Source organism: Pezoporus wallicus, unplaced genomic scaffold (assembly GCF_028554395.1).
Source record: "Pezoporus wallicus isolate ANWC-B61680 ecotype Strahan unplaced genomic scaffold, APGP_CSIRO_Pwel_v1 contig_5104, whole genome shotgun sequence".
Taxonomy (NCBI): Eukaryota; Metazoa; Chordata; class Aves; order Psittaciformes; family Psittacidae; genus Pezoporus; species Pezoporus wallicus.
In genome coordinates this window covers 2403643-2420899 of record NW_026637335.1, presented here as the reverse complement: position 1 = coordinate 2420899, position 17257 = coordinate 2403643, and the positions used below count along the sequence as shown (strand labels likewise).

Here is a 17257-nt window from a genome sequence, read left to right as displayed (position 1 = left end):
GGAGCCCCACTGGTGCTGGCCTGGGAGCAGTGGCACCCAGCCCATGCTTGGATGTCATGTGCTTTTGGGTATTTTTCATGAAGGGAGAGGGTCGATTCCCAAATACTCTCTTTCCTTCTGTTAAAGCCCCTGTTGCCTTACTGCTGGGCATTCTCTTGTCACTGAGGATTGACCCTGTGCCTGGCTAGTGTAAAATGCTCTGTGATTAGCTCTTAGTAGTAAAAAAGCTTTTTACAAAACTAAAAAGATAATTGTTAAATGAGAATCCACGCACTAAAAATCACCCCGCCAAGGCAGCTTCAAAGCAAGCAGTTTATGCTTCTTTCCGTCATATGTTTTCTCAGGAGCTGGGACAGCATCTCCTGAGGCTTGAGGCACAATCTCCAGCGTTTCCTTTTCAGACTTCTCAGCTTATTTTTGATCCACTGAGCTCTTTGATACCTATTTATCCATACTGGTTTAATTTCCCCAATAAGGTAGGCTGGTGCTGAGGCCTCTGGGCAGAGCCAAGGTTGCACTGTCTGCCTTTTCCTGCCTGTCCCTGGGGTCACTGCCTGGGGATATTTATGGGTGGGTCAGTGCCTTCAGCGTTTCAATAAACCCTTTTGTCTGGGCCAAGTGCTGCCATCCCCATCAGTGCCTTGTAACACCCAAGTGCTTTCTACAAGCTGCTATCTTCCTGCTGCTGCTTCTCTGCAAACCGCAGAGAGCTGCTTGCAGGGAAGGTGGCTCCCGTAGAAATCCACAGAGCTAGGCATGTAATTACATCCTTGGTTAATTAACACGAACCACCATGGGGTGATACTGGCTTGCAAAGGACTCCTGTTAATATCTTGGCTTACAGCTATTTTAAACACTTTCGGCTTGTTCTCACGTCACCTTTCTGCTCTTCAGGACAAAAGCAGGCTGCTGGGTGAGACCCCCTCCCCGGGCTGAGTGCTGAAAACGTGAAACGGGGAAAAATGCTTTAAAGGAAAATCAAAACCAACTTGGCCCCTCTTTGGTTTTTCCAATAAACGATTGTGGGGAAACTCTTTGTCAGAGGCAAGAGGCCCTTCCAGCCCCTCCACAGAACGAGGCCATTTCTTGTCCTTGTTCCCCCCATAAAAATCTCTGTAACTCTGAGACCTGGCTGCTGCTGCCGTGACTGATCCCCATCCCCCAGCACATCTCCCTGCTCCTTCTGGGGCTTTAATTTCAGGGTCTGGAAGTTTTTCTGTTTCCTGTAGTTAACAAAATGCAGATTTCCCCCCCCCTCCGAACAGCAGGATCCTATCATGAACCGGGCGATTTTCTTTGAAGGCCAAAAAGGAAGAGCCTTGGTTAGAGAGCAGGATTGTCGGCTAGGCTGCGGGGCACTTGGGAAGTGCCAGGCACGAGCTGGGAAAAGGTCCCTTTGGCTGCTTTGTGCCTATCCTGTCGCCAAGTGTTTCCCATGGCAGCAAGGAACAATTGAGGCAGAGTGGAGAGAAACTTCAGGCAAGAAAGTACATTTATATCTGCATCCTCTGTGTGGTTTGCATGAGACCAAAAGGGTCAAGAGGGAAGCTTTGAGTTGAGAAAATGCATTGAGGGCTTGTGGAAAGGTTTCGCAGTGTAGTTTCTTTGGTAAAAGGGTTGACATCTGAGCTGCATTAAAAAGAAAGAGAGGAAACATTGCTGCAAAGAAAGGCGATGCTTCCTGTGTTGGAAATAACCTGTCTGTATTTCTGGAGAGACTTTGCTGTAGACGGAGGAGGGACTGGGCTGTGCGAGCAAACACGGCCTTTGTGGTGCTTTGTAACACTCCTGTGGTTTTCTTTTCAAAGCAGGAGAGGTCAGATGGGGAAAATAAAAGCAGGTGTGAGGTGTTTGCAGGCCAGTCTGATCATGTTAACTCCTTCTCTTCTTAATGAAGAGACTGAATCCTGCCCGAAATATCCGCGGCGCTTGGAACAGCAGCCCCGTTCGAGAGCGGGGTGCGGGCATTCCCCAGTGCACCGGCGCCGGGGTGGCTCAGTTGATGAGACTGAAATGCCTCAGGAACACCTGAATCGCCACCTCATTGACCCGGCACGGTGGGAGCGGGGCCGGTTCGCACGCAGCACGCTCCGGGATGCTGCGGTCCCTGAGCAGAGCAGCGCGGCCGCCGCGCAGCACCAGAAGGGAGCAGGAGCCTTCCCCGGGGCGAGCGGCTTCCTCCGAGGAAACCAGGCGGCCTGTGAGCCTCGTCGGGGGAAGGAAGCGGGCGGGAGAGGCCGGGGGCAGGCGGCCGCCGGCGGGGGAGGAGCCGCGGCCGCTCTCCCGTTCCTCCGCGGAGCGCAGCGATGGGCGGCCGCCGGGCCGCGGTCGGGGGCTGTGGCTCCGGGCGGTCCCTCGGGCGGCGGCTCCGCCGGGCTGCGGCTCCGGGTCCCTGCGGGTGGGGACGGCGCGGGCGGGCAGGTGAGTGCCGGCAGGACCGGGGCCATTCGGCCGCTCCCCCCGCGCTCTGCCCCGGCTCCGGGGGAGGGGGGGGGGGGGCAGCGGGAACCTGGGGGCTTCCCTAGGACGGAGGAGCCCTAGGGCGATGCTGCCCTGCAGTCCCGAACGGAGCGAGCGCGGCGGTCACGGTGTCCCCTAGAACGGGGCGGCACGGGTCGTGTCTGCTGGTGCCGCCGAGGGAGGCTGCAGCGCGGGGTGGGGGCTGCCGGTGCGTCAGCAATGGCTCGGAAGATGTTTGCATCGGGTGGAGCCTTGAGCCCCGTCACTGCAACGCGCTAGGGACTGCGTGTCTGCGTGCTCAGGTGTGGCAGCGGGGATGCCACAATGCTACTGCGGCTCTTTGCAGCTGGAAACAGCAGGGAGTGATGGAGGGAAAAGACCCCCCCGTTTGCATAAACGAAAAGCGCGTTATTTTGTATCTGATAATGTCAAAATGATGTTTGTATTAGTCTTTGTATTAAGACTGTTAAGATGTTTAAGAATTTTTGTTCACTTGGAGCTTGAGTGCTAAAGCTAGTTTGATGTGGCTTTTAAAGATGAATTTGATTAGCAGCATGTGGTAATGATCTTGAAAGCAATTTATTTTGGGTTGTGTGAAAGAGGAACCACTGTGGCTTGGTTTTTCGGTCAGCTGCGATGCTCAGTGAAGAATTACACCTACCTGCCCCTGAGATTTGTGTTGAAGACTCAGTATTCCTGCTGTTAAGCAATCCCTTTGGGAATGGCCCAGAATGTATCTGATGGACATGGGTTATTCCTCAGGGATGGGGAGGTCAGCTTGGTTTGTTGTAGACGAGGAGAAAACGGTTTTCCCAAGAGCTCCCATGTCCAGACTCCACTGTTCCCTTCCAGGGTGAGTGTAGCCAGGGGCTTTTGGCCCAGCGAGGCAGGGAATGGAGGGGGCAGGACACTGTTTTGGGATGGTCCACACAGGACTGGGAGCACAGCAACAAATCCTTTCTGGGGGCCTCCCAGAGGGTCCATAGCTACTCCTGGGAGCCAACTGTGCCAGCAAGACTTCCGAGAGGTTAATTAGTGTCTTATCTCTTTCTATTGATCTTGGTAAACCCTATACGTGCTTCCTAAGGTTGGACCAGAATGGAAACCACTTTCTTAGTCTTGCAAACCACCACTGTTATCTCTGGAACCACAAACCTTCCTGTTTGTTGCACTCCCAGTGCAGACCTGCAGTGGTTAGCATTGCCTGTGAGCCCTGATGGCATGGACAGTGCCATCCCTTCTGCCAGGCTGCTCGTCTCTCTGCCTGCCATGGCAAACCCTTGCCTGGATTGGAGGACCTGGTCCTTCACGGTCACCTTGGTGGTACTGTTTGCATGGAGCAAGGACTAGCAGCAGTATCCCCCCCCCCCGCCAGTGTAACAGGAATGGCTCAGGCATGAGTGGGTGAAGCAGAACAGTTGGTGTGATTGAGCTGGTTGCTGCTTCTCGTTGCTCGCCAATGTGTTTACCTTCAGGAGCTAAAGGCTTTTTGCTCTGGTTCAGCAGTGGCCACATAATCCAGATTCCTCAGATAAATTCCCGCTGTTCCTCTGAGATCTGTGGCTGCTGTTTTAATTGCCTAGAGCTCTGGGCCAGACACAGGACCCTTGTTGCACAAAATCAGCTCCCATGAATGATGCTGTTGTGCTTATGCCTCTGAGTTTCTCTTTTCCTCCCTCTTGCCCTCTTCCCGTGGAAGCTGGGGAATTTGGTATTGATGGAATCCTGCCTGCTGTTCTCATGCAGCTGGTGATACTGGCTCCATCTGCCATTTCATGTAAGCCAGTTAACTTCTTTGCCCTGGTTTTCCACTCACAAACTAGGATATCAAAGCCATCCTCCTCCTGGGTGACCTGCAGAGAGGCCCTACAGTGGGCAGATGGTTGCCATGTGGATCTGCTCTGCATGGGCACAACCCTGGTGAGACCTCAGCAGTGACAGTGGGTGGGTTTGATGCTTGCATGTAGTTGGTGGGATGCTCTGCTGGGCCTGGGGCTCCTCATGGGATTCTTTTGGGGATCTGAAGGGATGCAGTGACAGCGTGGGGGTGACTGCTCCTAGAGTGAGGGACTGGGAAACGCGAACAAGCATTGAGTGGCTGGACAGGGAAGTAAAACAGGCACCCTGAGGTGGGTGAGGGCAGCAAGCGCAGGCCCTGCTCTGGCACGAGGTCAGCTCCGAGTGAAGCTACTTCATGTGAGTGTCCTGAGCTTTTGTTCTCCGCATTGAAGAGGAGGGAGCATGACTAACACTGGCATTAGGAAAGCAAGAAGACCCGAGCACACGCTTGTGAATGTGTTCACCCCAGGGCACCCACTCCTGGCTTGTTTGTTTCTGTGGTCAGTTTTTATTTATACACCTGAGAGCAAACGTTAACTTTTTCCTCCTTTCCCTGTTTATTTTGGTTGTTAGCAGAAGAGAAGCAGTGGCCATCGCGGGGCTGCTCGGGATGTGCGTTCCTGCGGGTGCACGGGTCTCCCTTTCGCGCTGGGTGGTCAGCTGGAGCAGAGATCGTTTTCCCAGGAATTCGTGGGATTTGTTTCACCTTCCCTTTCCCCGGTTCTGGTTTTTCGGGGTCGTTGTCATGTGCCCGGAGCTCGGTGCTGCTCGCCGTGGCCAGCAGGGGGCTCTCTGCCCCGCTCCGCCGCTGTGGGGACGTCCCGAACGCTCCGGCGGCATCCGCGGCTCATCCCACGGGAGCCTCCGGATGGAGCCCCCGGGGGTCTGGTGAGACCGGGGCAGGCAGAGCAGCGAAGCACAGCGTGTCCCGGAGTGCCCTTGCCAGCCCCGATCTGTGGCGAGTCCTGCTGGAGGCTGGGGAAGCACCTCCTTCCCCTCCAGCTGTGTGCCCCTGTGTCACATCTGGAGGTGCTCAGTCCTCAGAGGCTGGGGAATGTCTGATCCATGCAACTGCGAATCCAACCTAAATAATCCATCTTTTTAGCATCGGTGTTGTCCGAGCTTCTCAGCCATGGAAGAGGTGTTCAGCGTGCATGTTGGTGTGATCTGTCCCTTGGGATGCGCCTTTGTCTATAGCTGCTGTGTGCCTCAGCCAGTTTTCCTGCTGGACCTTGCCCAGAGCAAGAAAGGGTTCTGGGTGTTGGCAGGTGAGGAGGCAGCAGGAGCCAGGCTGCAGTGTGGGCAGCATGGACAGATTACCCCAAAATGCCTCAACTTCATGTGTGTAGCTTGTGCTGAGCTGCAGCCGCATGCTGCTCTGTGTAGGGGAGGGGGTCAGCATTCAGCCCAGCTTCTCCTTAGGTGTGCGTGTCTGAGGTGGCCCTGCTTACCCAGCCCTGGCTGCCTGCTGAGCTTGGGCTGTGCTGAGGTGAGCACAGCTCTTCTGAGATTCCATCCATGGTCCCCTCTAAGGTCTGTGGTCCCCTTTGAGCCTGTTACTGGAGCTTTCCTGGGCTTAGCACTGTGTGTCCCAAGCAGCTGGGGGTGCCCAGCTGGAAAGAAGAGGGAGATGGCAATTTCCCAGCCTGGTCACCCTTCCTGACATTTTTTCCTAGTATCCATTCATCCTAAAAGGGCCTTTGTAGGATTTTTTTCCTATCCCTTCTTAGCAACATCCTTTGGACCACTCTCCCCTTGCTGGTGGTTATCAGGGCGCTAGGCAGTGTGCTGCACTGTGTTCCTCCCTGCCCTGCTCCGGGCTGTTCTGTTCCTCTGCACACTGCAGGCTGTGTTAACCCCTTTGCTGCATGCCCCCCGTGAGCTCAAGCGTGTGCACACCAAGTGCCTCATGCTGGCGGTGGGGTGGCCCTCGGGCACTCCACCATTCCTCGGCCATATGCAGGGAACTATTAATATCACCGGGTGTGAATGCGGCCCATTCACGGGGTGGTGTGGGGGGGAGTGTGCGGTATGTGCCAGCCCTGCTCCTCCCAGCATCTGCCTCAGCTTTCCCTGGGCAAGCGGGGTCTGTTTGGGACCAGCTGCTTTGGTCCTGCCCTCTGTGCCGCCTGCTCATAGCTCAGTGTCTCCGGGAGGTTTCCTGCCTCTCTGCCCCCACGCCCTCCCCGGTCTGCTTAGCACGAGGAAATGAGTGGAAATCCTCCTCTGAGCTGAGTGCTTTTTCCAGTGGCCATCCATGTGCTGCTGGTGACTGGCTGACCCAGCATGGTGTCTGGTGAGAGCTGAGCCGCAGAGCTCTGCCTGTGAGCTCTGCCCTGCCCTGCCCCAGCTGTGCTCCCCACGCTGGGAATGGTGCTGTGTCTTTCTGCCACTTTCCCACTTACATGGCCAGAATGAAGCATCTGCCATGGCTGTGCCCTGGTAGTCAGCACCCCAAGGCTTTGCACACATCATGTGTTCGCAGAGGGTTTGGTCACTCTCCATCCCTTTCTTTCGCCCTTCCCAGGAGCTGAGGAGCTGTGCTTTGTGGATGGTGATACTTCGTGGGGGTCAGGGCTTTGCTGGGCTCCTCGTTCCTTGACTCCCCAGCTGCCCTCTGTAGAGGAGTGCTCACAGCCTTCACCGCTCACTGGTCTCCACTACTGCAGATGAGCAGCCTCTGCCTGTTCTGTGGCTGACCGCAGGGGTGGCACTGGCTCTGTGCTCTCCAGCAGCAGGACCCCTGGGCCCCTGCCCACCCCTGGCCCCATCTGGCAAGAGGCTCCTTCGCACAAAGCTGTGTGAAGGCTTTCAAGTCAACAACAGCCTCATTGAGGGGCCGGTTGCTCAGAGCCTGTCTCCTGGGGTGAGGGCTGTGGCACATGGGGGGCTGCTGTGGGGCTGTGGTGAGGGAGCAGGGAGGCTGGTGGGAGGAGGGTCAGAAGCCTGGGGCTAGGGAAGGAAGGAAGGAGATGTGCATCAAAAGCCTCTCAGACTGTGAAAACAATGGAAAAAGGCAGAGCTTTTTCCTTGTTCCTTGCATGTTAGGGTGCTTGGACAACTCTCCAAACAGTAATTTCAAGAGAAAAGCTTGTTTGTGGAATTCCTGCAACATACCTGGTCTCTCTCCTGCTTTTCTGGTCATCCCATACCAAATTACTGCATGTGTTCCCGTGTGCTGCATCTGTGCTCTGTGTCTGCTATCAACTCTCTTGCCCAGTGTTCTGTAACCTCCATCTCTTCTGCTGCCTCCTCTCCTTCTCCTTCCACACTCATGCTGGTGCTTCCTGACCTCCAGCCCTCTTGCCTCACGTTTCTCTATAAACCTTGCTCCTTCAAATCCACTTTAAACATTGGTCTTTTTTACTCTTAGCTGCTGCATCCCAGACCCTATTACCTATCTTCTCCTTCCTGCAAACAGTTTGTGGCCTGCCTCTCTTTTGGTGTGACACGGATTTGGGATCCCAAAGCCGGGTTTGAGATGCGTGTGCTGTGGAGAGGATCTTCCTTACCCTGTGTTGTCGGAGCAGTAACAACCGAGCAAGCAAAATCCCCTGCAGCGCCAGAGGGACTTTGGGGAAGTGAGGCGGGTGAGAGCAGCCTCTGCGCACCCCTGTGTGCTTTGCAGTGGCTCTCACCCCCCTTTCGCCATCTGCTCGGTTTGATGGGCAGGGAGAGCTGGGGACAGCGAGAATGTCTTGCAGCGTCCCGGGGCTCTTTGCGGGGAGCAGCCCGGCGGGGGGTGTGCAGCTGCTCGGCGTCCCTGTGCCGGAGCTCCCGGAGCTGCGGGTGCTGCCGCCGGGCTGGGAGCGGAGGGAGGGAGGGAGAGGGGCGGTTGAAGGGAGCGGGGCCGGGGGGCAGCGGCAAGGAGCGGCCCCTTCCCCGGCTGCGGCCGGGGCGTGCGGGTGCCGACCCCTCCGCTCCCGCTCGGCTCCGGCGCTGCCGGGCGGGTCCGGGGGGCGGGCCCCGGGGGCGGGCGGGCTCCTCGGCGCAGCCCCGCACCTGCCGCGGCCGCGCTCACACTGACAACAGCCGGAGCCGCGGCTGGCACTGCCCCGAGCCCGCCCGAACGAGGGTCCTGCATCCCCTCCCTCCTGCTGCTGCTCCGCGCCGGGACGCGCGGTGTGAGGGGGCGCACCCGGCCTGAAGGTAAAGGAGCAGCCGGGGGGGGGGGGGTGCCGGAGGGGTGGGAGGGCGGGTTTCAGAGGGCTGCGAGCTGCAGCCGGGGAGGAGGAGGAGGACCCCAGCCGGAGCTGCTGCTGGATCCCCGTCCTTCCCGGGCTGTCACAGCCGTGCATAGGGCAGGAATCTGCTGCTTCCATCGCGGCCCGTGGCTGAGCTGCTCCCTGCCAGCGCGGCCGATGCTGAATTAACGGGGGATGTGAACGGCTTGGCTGTGAGGATGGGGCTGCCCAGGTTTTCTCAGGGCTCCCCTTCACCCTTCCTCTAGCTGGGATTGCTGACAGTTAAACCGGTGGATGAGGAAGCACGGATTTGCCTCCCGATCCTGAGAGTCGTCGAGGTCATGGAAAAGCTGCGTTGACGTCAGGAGGCTTCGGCTCAGGCTCTCGCGGGGGAAGGTTGGGCTTGGATTCTGGCTTTTGGTGCTGTGGGTACGTGTTTCCAGTTGATTGTCTCTTTTGGAGACCTCTGTCTTCGGTACAAACGGTCAGGTTTGGTGTGTGCGCGTAGTTTGTCACATTGTGAGCTAGCACTAATCTGTCCGAACGTGCTGCCAAGGTGAGAGGCTGTTTTTTCCAAGGGTTGTTTGATCGTGCCTAACTTAAACACCGGCTCTTTGTGCGTTTGGTTTTGTGGTTTGTATTTTGGAACGGCTCCATGGTGCAGAGGGCAGGGAGCCGCCTCTTTTCAAGACCCCCGTACAGTCCCAGGGTGTCACAGCACGTATCGTGATGTTATTGGCAGGAGCCTGCATTCTTTTCCACGTGCATACTTGAATTCTTATCAATGAATGTGCTTTTTGCTGTTTACCTTTTCCCTGGAGCACAGCGCAGGGTGGTAGCAGTGCTGCTGGAGCGGGCACAGCAGCCCCTTGCTGCATGCGTGCTAGTGGGCTCCACACCTCGCTGAGAGCTGTGCAGGGAGCACCGCTCTGCTCAAACCCCATCAGTGCCCCCCCCCATCAACAATCAGCTCCCACTCTTATGCCAAAACCTCATCAATAATTTCCTTATGTGCAAAAACAGCAAGTCCTAGTGCAGAGCAGGTATCAAACCTGGCTTCAGAGGAGGCGCTCGCATTCACTAATGTACTCGTGCTTCCTCTGAGAAATACTTTTCTAATAAAAGACCCACTGAGTAAATCCAATCGCACTTCTGTTAAGCATTCCTTGTCTGCGTTGCCTCAAATGTCCAAACCTGAGCCTATGCATGGAACAGGCTGCCAGCAATTTAGTTTCGTAAGAGAACAAAATATGGTCGTGCCTGGGGCACTTCAGTACTTCCCTTTTGGTTTTGTACTAATTTCAAAAAGATTTGAAGGTTCTCAAAGTCAATTGAAATCGGGTAGGGGAAGGAAAGGTTGCCCTCTCCCTGAGGGCATAGCAGAGGTTGCTGCGTGACTTTGCAGCGAAGGAGCAGGCTGGCAAGTTGGCTGGCACTGGGTGCTGGTGGTGGGGAGCGCTGAGGGCAGGTCAACTGGTCCTTCTGTGCTGCAGCAGAGCCTGGCAGGAGGGAGCTGCTGGCACCAGCACTGCCGTGGCTCTGCCCTCCTGGGAACAGGGTAAATCATCCCCCAGTGGAGAGGAGAACCGGGTCTCCTTCCCTAAACTGTTCATTCCTAAGAGCCTGAGACTGATTGCCTGTTGCAGGGGCTTGCAGATTTGGTTTGCAGTTTGCATGGCTCTGGAAGGGCTCTTGCATTCAGATGTATGTGGGAGGTTAATTCTCCAGTTCTTGCAGTGTGCTGGAGGCAGGAAATGCTTTCTGGAGCTGTTGCCGAAGCCCTGGCCTGGGCTCCCCTCCCTGGCACAGCATGCATCCCACAACACAGGCACCTCCTTCTATCTCCACCAGCCTGGTGATCGAGACATTGCTCGATCCCTCTGCCCACTGGAATTGGTGGAGCGGATGGCCAGAGCCCAGGCATGACAGCTGAGCTGTTTTTTTGCTTGTAAAAGGCTTTCAGGGGCAGCATGCAGGCTGCAAAGGCAGGGATGCTGTTGCTCTTGCAAAACCTCCTACCCCATGCGGTGCTGTGCCGGTCCTGCTGTGGCACTCCAAGAGGAGCACCCTGAACCGTGGGTGCTGTCGGCACTGCTTGGGGTGAGCTGAGGTGGGAGCAGAGGCACTCATAGCAGGGGAATGTCTGTGTAGAAGTCAGGTCTTCTCATCCCTCAGCCTTCCTTCGTCTGCATGCTTCTCCAGCCTCACCACGAGATTTGAAGGAGGTGCTTGGTTGGACTTAAGCACTGGAAGAGAGGCTGTGCTGGAAAGCAGCTGGAGCCTTCCTGAGGCCGGTGGCCATGGCAGAGGAGCCGTCCGTTAACCTTTGTGCAGAGCTCCCGTGTGCTCCAGAGAGGACCGGCAGCACATTCCAGTAAGGCCGGGGGTCTCTCACCCAGTTAATGATTGAGCCACAATAACCCTTCTTGTGTGAGCCTTTCTGAAAGTCACCTCTGCATAATTATATTAACTTTTCCAGGCTGCCGGGGCCGGGTGTGGGAATTTGAAGAGACAGGATCTGTTCCTGCATTTCCAGCAAGAAATTCTTTCTTAGGTGCAGGAAGGGCGGCTCGCAGGTTTTCATTTGCTTTCTGATTAAACTGGCACTTTACTTGCCCAAGGGATTGTCAGCGGTGTGGAGCTGTGCTGGTCTCGCTCTGCTCTGCTACATGCTCATTCCTCCACTGTCCCACTGGGGGTGATCCTGGCTGCTAGACCCCAGCCCACTGGGTCCTGGGGTGTCCGGCTCCCATCTCTGGTTGCTCGGCCGTGACGCCCGTCTCACCGGCCCGCTGCTCTTCCCTCTGTTGCTCTGTTAATCATTGACAGGGTTGCCGTGCCACATGGGCACGCTGGCCCAGCGCGCAGCGGCGGAGCTGTTTGTTGAGCTGGTGGAGGATCCCTTATCAGAAAAAGACACTTGTCACCCAGTGCCAGTTACAGGCGGAGTTAATGTTAACGGCTGGCACTGGGAACGGGCCTTAGCAAGTGCAGCAGCTTGGGGGACCTTCCCCATCGGCTCAGCTATCTTGTGTCCTGCTGCACGGAGCCACATATCCAGATGGAGTTCCTTGTGCTGTCCCACGGCCGTGCTCAGCCATCCCCTTCTGTGGCTTCCCCGGTGTCCATTCTGCTGAGGTGTCCTGGTCTGTGTCATGGGTTGCTGCTGCTGGTCGGGGGGCTGCCAAAACCCCTTGGCCAGGCTGCATTTTGGTGGCATACCCCATGCATGGGAGATGCAGCTGAGGTGCCAGCTGGGTCCTGGACCCCCTTTAAGCTGGGTCCAACAATCCCGTGGAGTATGGAACCTAAGCCAGGCAGAAGATACTCACTGCTGTGGCTGTGATTGCGGTGCTTGGAGCAGGGAAGGCGGTGGGATCTTGGGGCTGTCATCGGGATAGATGTGATGACTACCACTCAATGACCTGTGTGTGTGGGAAGAGCAAAGGGGCAGCAGCAGCAGAATAGGGGTTCCCTGCTCTGTCCCTCCATGCTACCTGCCTTGGACGAACTCAGGCAGAGATGTGCAGTGTCACAGCCCAGGGTACCACAGGAGGGGACAAGCCTTCAGCAGGGTGTGTTTGTGCTCTGCCATTTCTTTGCCCCCCATCTGTCCAATGTGATGAGAGCACCTGGGCTGACAGAGCAGTCAGCATCATTCCCAGGACAGCCAGCTCCTGGTGCAGGCCAGAGGGCAGCACAGTCCTGGGGTGAGCACCTGGATTTCCTTGGACCCTTCAGCCAAGGCTTGGGCATCCCATTCCTTAATTGGGAGCAGGAGTTTGCTTGGTGGCTCCTCCTGGGATGGCATGTTGCTGAACCCAAGGGGCTCAGTGCACCGGAGGCTGGGTGTGCTGGGGGATTTCCTGCCCTTTATCTAGGAGTGAAAAGCATCTGACTGCAACACGTGCACATGGGACTCACAGTGAGCCTGTGCCTTCCAGGCCAGCACAGCCTCACTGTGCCCTTCAGGAGTGGGGCCGACTGGCTGTGTTCAGAACTTGCAGGGGCACAGAAGTTACCCAGGGAAGCTGTGGATGCCCCATCCCTGGCAGTGTTCAAGGCCAGGTTGAACACAGGGGCTTGGAGCAAGCTGCTCTAGTGGAAGGTGTCCCTGCCCATGGCAGGGGTTGGAACTGGAAGAGCTTTAAGGTCCCTTCCAACCCAAACCAGTCTGGCATTCTATGATTAAAACTGTTAAGGACTCCGTGCTGCCAGCACTGTCCATGCAGGCATGTGCTGGTGGCAGCGGGAGAGGGTGCTTCTGTCCCACAGCTGTGTCGCTGCTCAAGTACACTCCATCTGCAAAGCTACATGATGGGTTTCTATTCTCTTTCTCCCCACCATGAATTTTACAGGGATATTTTTGCTGCTGTCAAGGGCACAAGTTCAGTGTCTGAATGCTCTTTTGTCTGGTGCAGCACAGAGGAGTCACATTCTCCTCCCATTCCTTCTAGGAATGGCAACAAAACGCTTCCGCTGCACCCCTTGCTGGGTGCTGCTGCACGATCTGGGGGGGGAATGAGGTCACACCAACGGCCCCCAGCTGGAAAGAGGGTGATGGTAGAGCCAGGGCAATAAATCTGCATGCATGGAAGGACCTGTCTTTGAGCTGCAAGGCTCTCCTATGATTGCGGGCTGTGCAGGAGGGACCCAGGGCCCCATGCCTGTAGAGTTGGGTGGCTGGCAGCCGGCGGCTCAGCCTGGGGCTGGGGGAGGACAAGAGAGCAAGAGTTTAAAGAAAAAAGGAAGGAAGAAAAGGACCAAACAGGAGGATGCTCTGCTGCAAGCACTAGGCTAAAGGCTGGGCTTGAGGCAGCGGGTCAGGCTGGGGAGGGAGGTGGAGTGGTTCTGGGGCTGCAGACCACTGAGCTGCAGCTCGGGGTGGGGGTGTGTGTGTGTGTGTCATTCCCTCTGCTGCTCACAGTGAAGCTGGAAATGGCCATGACAGTGGTGTCATGAGGCTGTGGGACGGTGACGCTGAGCCGCGACCTCGTTTCATCAGTGTCATTGGGCAAGAGCGGGATAATGGGCTGTCAGGGCTGGCGTTCCAGCTGCGTTTTCCCATACAGAGAATTGCCCTGTTGTTGCTGGACACCTTCCTTATGAGTGTTGGTTTCATGGGCCACAGCAAGCCCCTTATGGTTTGTCCCCTCCCTTTTACTTCATTCAGCATCCTTGTGCGCATCTCTAAATCTCTTTGTCTTCTGTCAGAAATGTTGCTTATTCTGATCTTTTGTTGGTAGTCTGAAGCAGGGAATGTTTCTTGACAGGCAGTTAAACGTCCTCATTAGTTTCTGTGGTGCATAAACCTCTGTTGTGATGTGTATCCCAGGCACAGTGCAGCGGTGGGAGCACCAAGTAATGTCCAGCAGACATTACTGCAGACTTCAGCTGCTGGAAACATCCATCCTTGACTGATGGATCTGCTGCATGGCTTGCTCTTCCTTAGCACTTTTCCATGTGGTCGTCTCCACAGGTTTTAGGGACCAAAATGATCCCTGGATTTCCTTGTACAGCTTGTCTCATCAGAGCCAAAGGAGCAAACCAACCTCTTGGGCCCTGCTTGGCTACTGAAGAAGCATCCTTATGCTCTGGAGCTCTCTGAAGACTTGTTACCGCTCTCCAGGATAAGTGCCAGCTTGTGCAGGCTCTTCTCCTGCAGGGACCAGGGCTGTTTGCACTGGGCACCTCTATGCACCAGGCAAAACATCACGGACTGGGCAGAAATTGCCTCTGTTTTCGGGAGGCAGGCGTGATCTCCTGCTGAACCCTTGACCTATGCTCCGGATGGACACTTGCTTTCCAGCCAAGTGGCAGCTGAGCCCGCTGCTTTCCTTCCCCACGCCTGGGCCCTGTGCACGCCTCTGCAGCACAGCTTTTCCATTGCTGCTGCTGGTCAACAAGAAAAAACGGTAACAAGTATTTTTGGCGTTTTGCAGCAGCAGCTGCATTGTATCAGGGTACTTTGTGTGTCTGAGACTTAAAGCCCTGAGTATACATTTTTTAAGGGGCATGGTTAGGGAGGCATTGCTGTCCGGTGACAAAGGAAGAGCTTTTGTGAATGCAGGGAGCTGGGCTGTGCTCTTGGCTTTGCTCCTGACTCCGCTTCAGGAGAGGCTTTCTCCTCTGTAGAAGAGAGATAACAGGTTATATATTGTGACCTGTGACTGCAGGGGGGCACTGCTGAATCTTGACACCGAGTTTGTTTAACGGTCCTGCCCCGTTACTGATCTCTCCAGCAGTGCCTGTGCTCTTGGCAGTGCCATGGAGGGCTCTCTGATGGTGCTCCATGTACTGTGGTGCTGCTTCAGGTCCTGGGAAGGACTGCCGAGGGAGAGCTCTCCTTTTCCTGTGCTGGGTGGTTTGCATTGGAGCCTCCTTGTTTTGAGGCAGCTGCCTCCCCGTGTCTGGGAGTTCCTGGATTTCTCCTTTCTTGTGTGCTGTGTAGAGACGTTGGTATGAAACCAGCATTTGTACTTCCCAAGCCCGCGTGTCGCTTTACTCCCTGGTGGGAGCAGAGGCAGTGCTGTGCAGGGAGCTCCTGGGTTAGGGGTCCTATTGCCAGGGTAGGGGGTGTAGTTTGGGACGCGCTGCTTTGCCTTCCTCATTGCTGCTTTCTAATGGCACTTTCCACACGGGAACCCTGTCCCTGCGCTTCGCAGGAAGCTTGGGAACTGCATTTCTAGCTGCAGGGCGGCATGGCACAGCTCCTTAGGGAGCATGGTAGGGGAGGCAGGACTAACGTGCTCTTGGAGACAGGCTGCGGTAGGAGGTGGGTGCAGGTGCAGCTGTGTGGAGTGGTGCAGGACCTTTAGTAATGCAAACAGCCGTGTGAAGTCCTCCTCTGCCCAGCAGCGTTGGGAATGGAGCCTGCATTTATGCAAAATTAAGAGCGGGTGCCAGGTTATGAGCCTGTTTTCAGGGTCTGGTGCTTTCCTTATCAGAGAGTTTGCATTTGGATTATGGATTTTGGACCATTTTTGCTCAAGACCTGATGATGCTGCAAGGACACAGGGACTTCTGGCAGGAGGCGTCTCTTGCATCACCACTCCAGAGCATAGGAACTTGCTGGAATTCCCTGAGGGCCTGAGGCATGCGCATGGCAGTTTGCAGCAGGGACTGAAAGGGTTAAAGCTGCTTTGCAGTGTGATTTAACAGGAAGAAAAAAAAGGGGGAAAAAAAAAGCCATTTCCTTCATGTCCAGAGACAGTTTATTTTCTGGGCATTCTTCAGGACTCAGGGAGGTGCCTTTTCTTTAAGGCATTTCCTGTAAGCAAGTTTATATTTGGACTGGGGTGGGTGGGGAGAGGAGGTGGGCTCTGGGGAGGGGTCCAGCAGCCCGAGCCGAATGACCTCAGCTTTTGGCTCCTTGTCCTAAATTGTTGGAGATGGCAGCTACGGGAGCAGTGGCCATGGGATCGGATGAGGGATGAGGTGCAGGGTCCTGAGGGGCTCAGCCGTGTGCATGGGTGTCGGGGACCCCAAATACCCCTTTGCACAGGTGGGTCAGAGCAAGCAGGAGGGTGTGAAGCTGTCAGTGCTCTGGAAGAAGAGTTGGTGTTAGGATTCGGGTCAGCCTCACTGCTGTGGGAGTTCACATTGTGCTGGGTCAGAGCAGCTGCCTTGGGCTTGGAGCTGATCTTCCCTCTCGTTGCTTCTCCTTGCTAAGTAGTGACCCACTAAGACACCAGTAAGTCCTTCTCTGGTATCTGTAGGGTTTTCAGGTTAGCACTAGGAATTTAAGGAGCAGGCAGGTTTATCATCACCATAGTTCTGCACTGCAAACATCAGACAATAGCTGACTTTCTTTGCCCAAGATGCAGTCAATGCTAAGAGAAGGTGATCTGTCATCCCCTTCTGCTCTTCAAGGCCATTCCTTCCATTACCTTTAAGGTGATGAAGATAAGTGCTGCTGGACCCCACATTCTGACCTCTGTCTAAATCTATTCTCTCCCCCAGGATAGCTTTTATTTCATTTAAAACAAACCCAATAAAGGAAACATGGTAAAATATGAGGTCATCAAAACTTATTGTGCTCCCAATGTCCATCGTGCAGATTTAACTCTTTTCCTGTTGATACTTCATCAGACTTTAGTTCTTGTGCAAGGTTCTTGGAGCTGGCAGGCCCCTGGGTGAGACGCAGCAGGCTGGGCTCACCTCCGCTGTCACTCAGGCAATTCTTCCCTTGTTCCCCACGCCAAGTTTTTTCTCCCCCATTTTGTTTTCTTTTTATTAGTGTGATTTCCTAACATCGGAAGAGGCGAGTTATGAAACTGGAGTTATCCAAACACGTCTTGTTTGAAGATAGCGTTTCATCCAGCAGATGCAGCTTCCTGCTCTGTAAATGGCTTTCATTGTTTCGCATTGGCTCCTGGCCCTGTTTCTACCGGGGCCATGGGCAGTGCTGCTCGGCTCTGGCAACCCTGGGAGCGGTGGTCCCAGCCACGACTTGCTGCTGGCTGTGAGGTGATGTGAAGAGGCTGAACTGGGAGCACTGGTGTTCCATAGGCAGCCTCCAAAAGCATTTGGGAGGCTCGCTGGATGCTCAGGGTTTTCCAGTATGTGTCCACTCTTCCAACAAGACTGTCTGAAGAGGCCAGTTGGTGCCATTTCTGCTTGATCACACCCTGAGTGTGTGCCTCGCATAGCCTCCTTGCTGACTGCTGCCCATGGGATGCCATCTGTTGAATGGGATTCAGCCCATGGGGCCTGTGGCCTGATGCCTGCTGTTGAAATGGGGCTGACGCACGGCATGGAGAGCAGCTACAAAA

General features: G+C 55.4%; 2 protein-coding genes across 3 annotated transcripts in view; one reads left to right on the top strand and one right to left on the bottom strand.

Moving 5' to 3' along the window:
- Positions 1-8221, bottom strand: part of OPHN1 (oligophrenin 1) — a 99003-nt gene extending 90782 nt beyond the window's left edge. Inside the window, exon 1 of the mRNA XM_057404829.1 lies at positions 8218-8221. The gene's annotated coding sequence lies outside the window, so the exon portion shown is untranslated. The remainder of the gene's footprint in view (positions 1-8217) is intronic.
- STARD8 (StAR related lipid transfer domain containing 8) overlaps positions 1-17257 on the top strand; it is a 55217-nt gene that overhangs the window by 7515 nt on the left and 30445 nt on the right. Inside the window, exon 1 of one of the 2 annotated variants that reach the window (XM_057404823.1) lies at positions 2285-2421. The exons of the other annotated variant lie outside the window; for it this stretch is intronic. Within the exon in view, the coding sequence (XP_057260806.1) occupies positions 2307-2421 (115 nt within the window). The 5' untranslated portion in view covers positions 2285-2306. Of the gene's footprint in view, positions 1-2284; positions 2422-17257 lie in introns of those variants that run through there. 2 annotated transcript variants of the gene reach the window in all.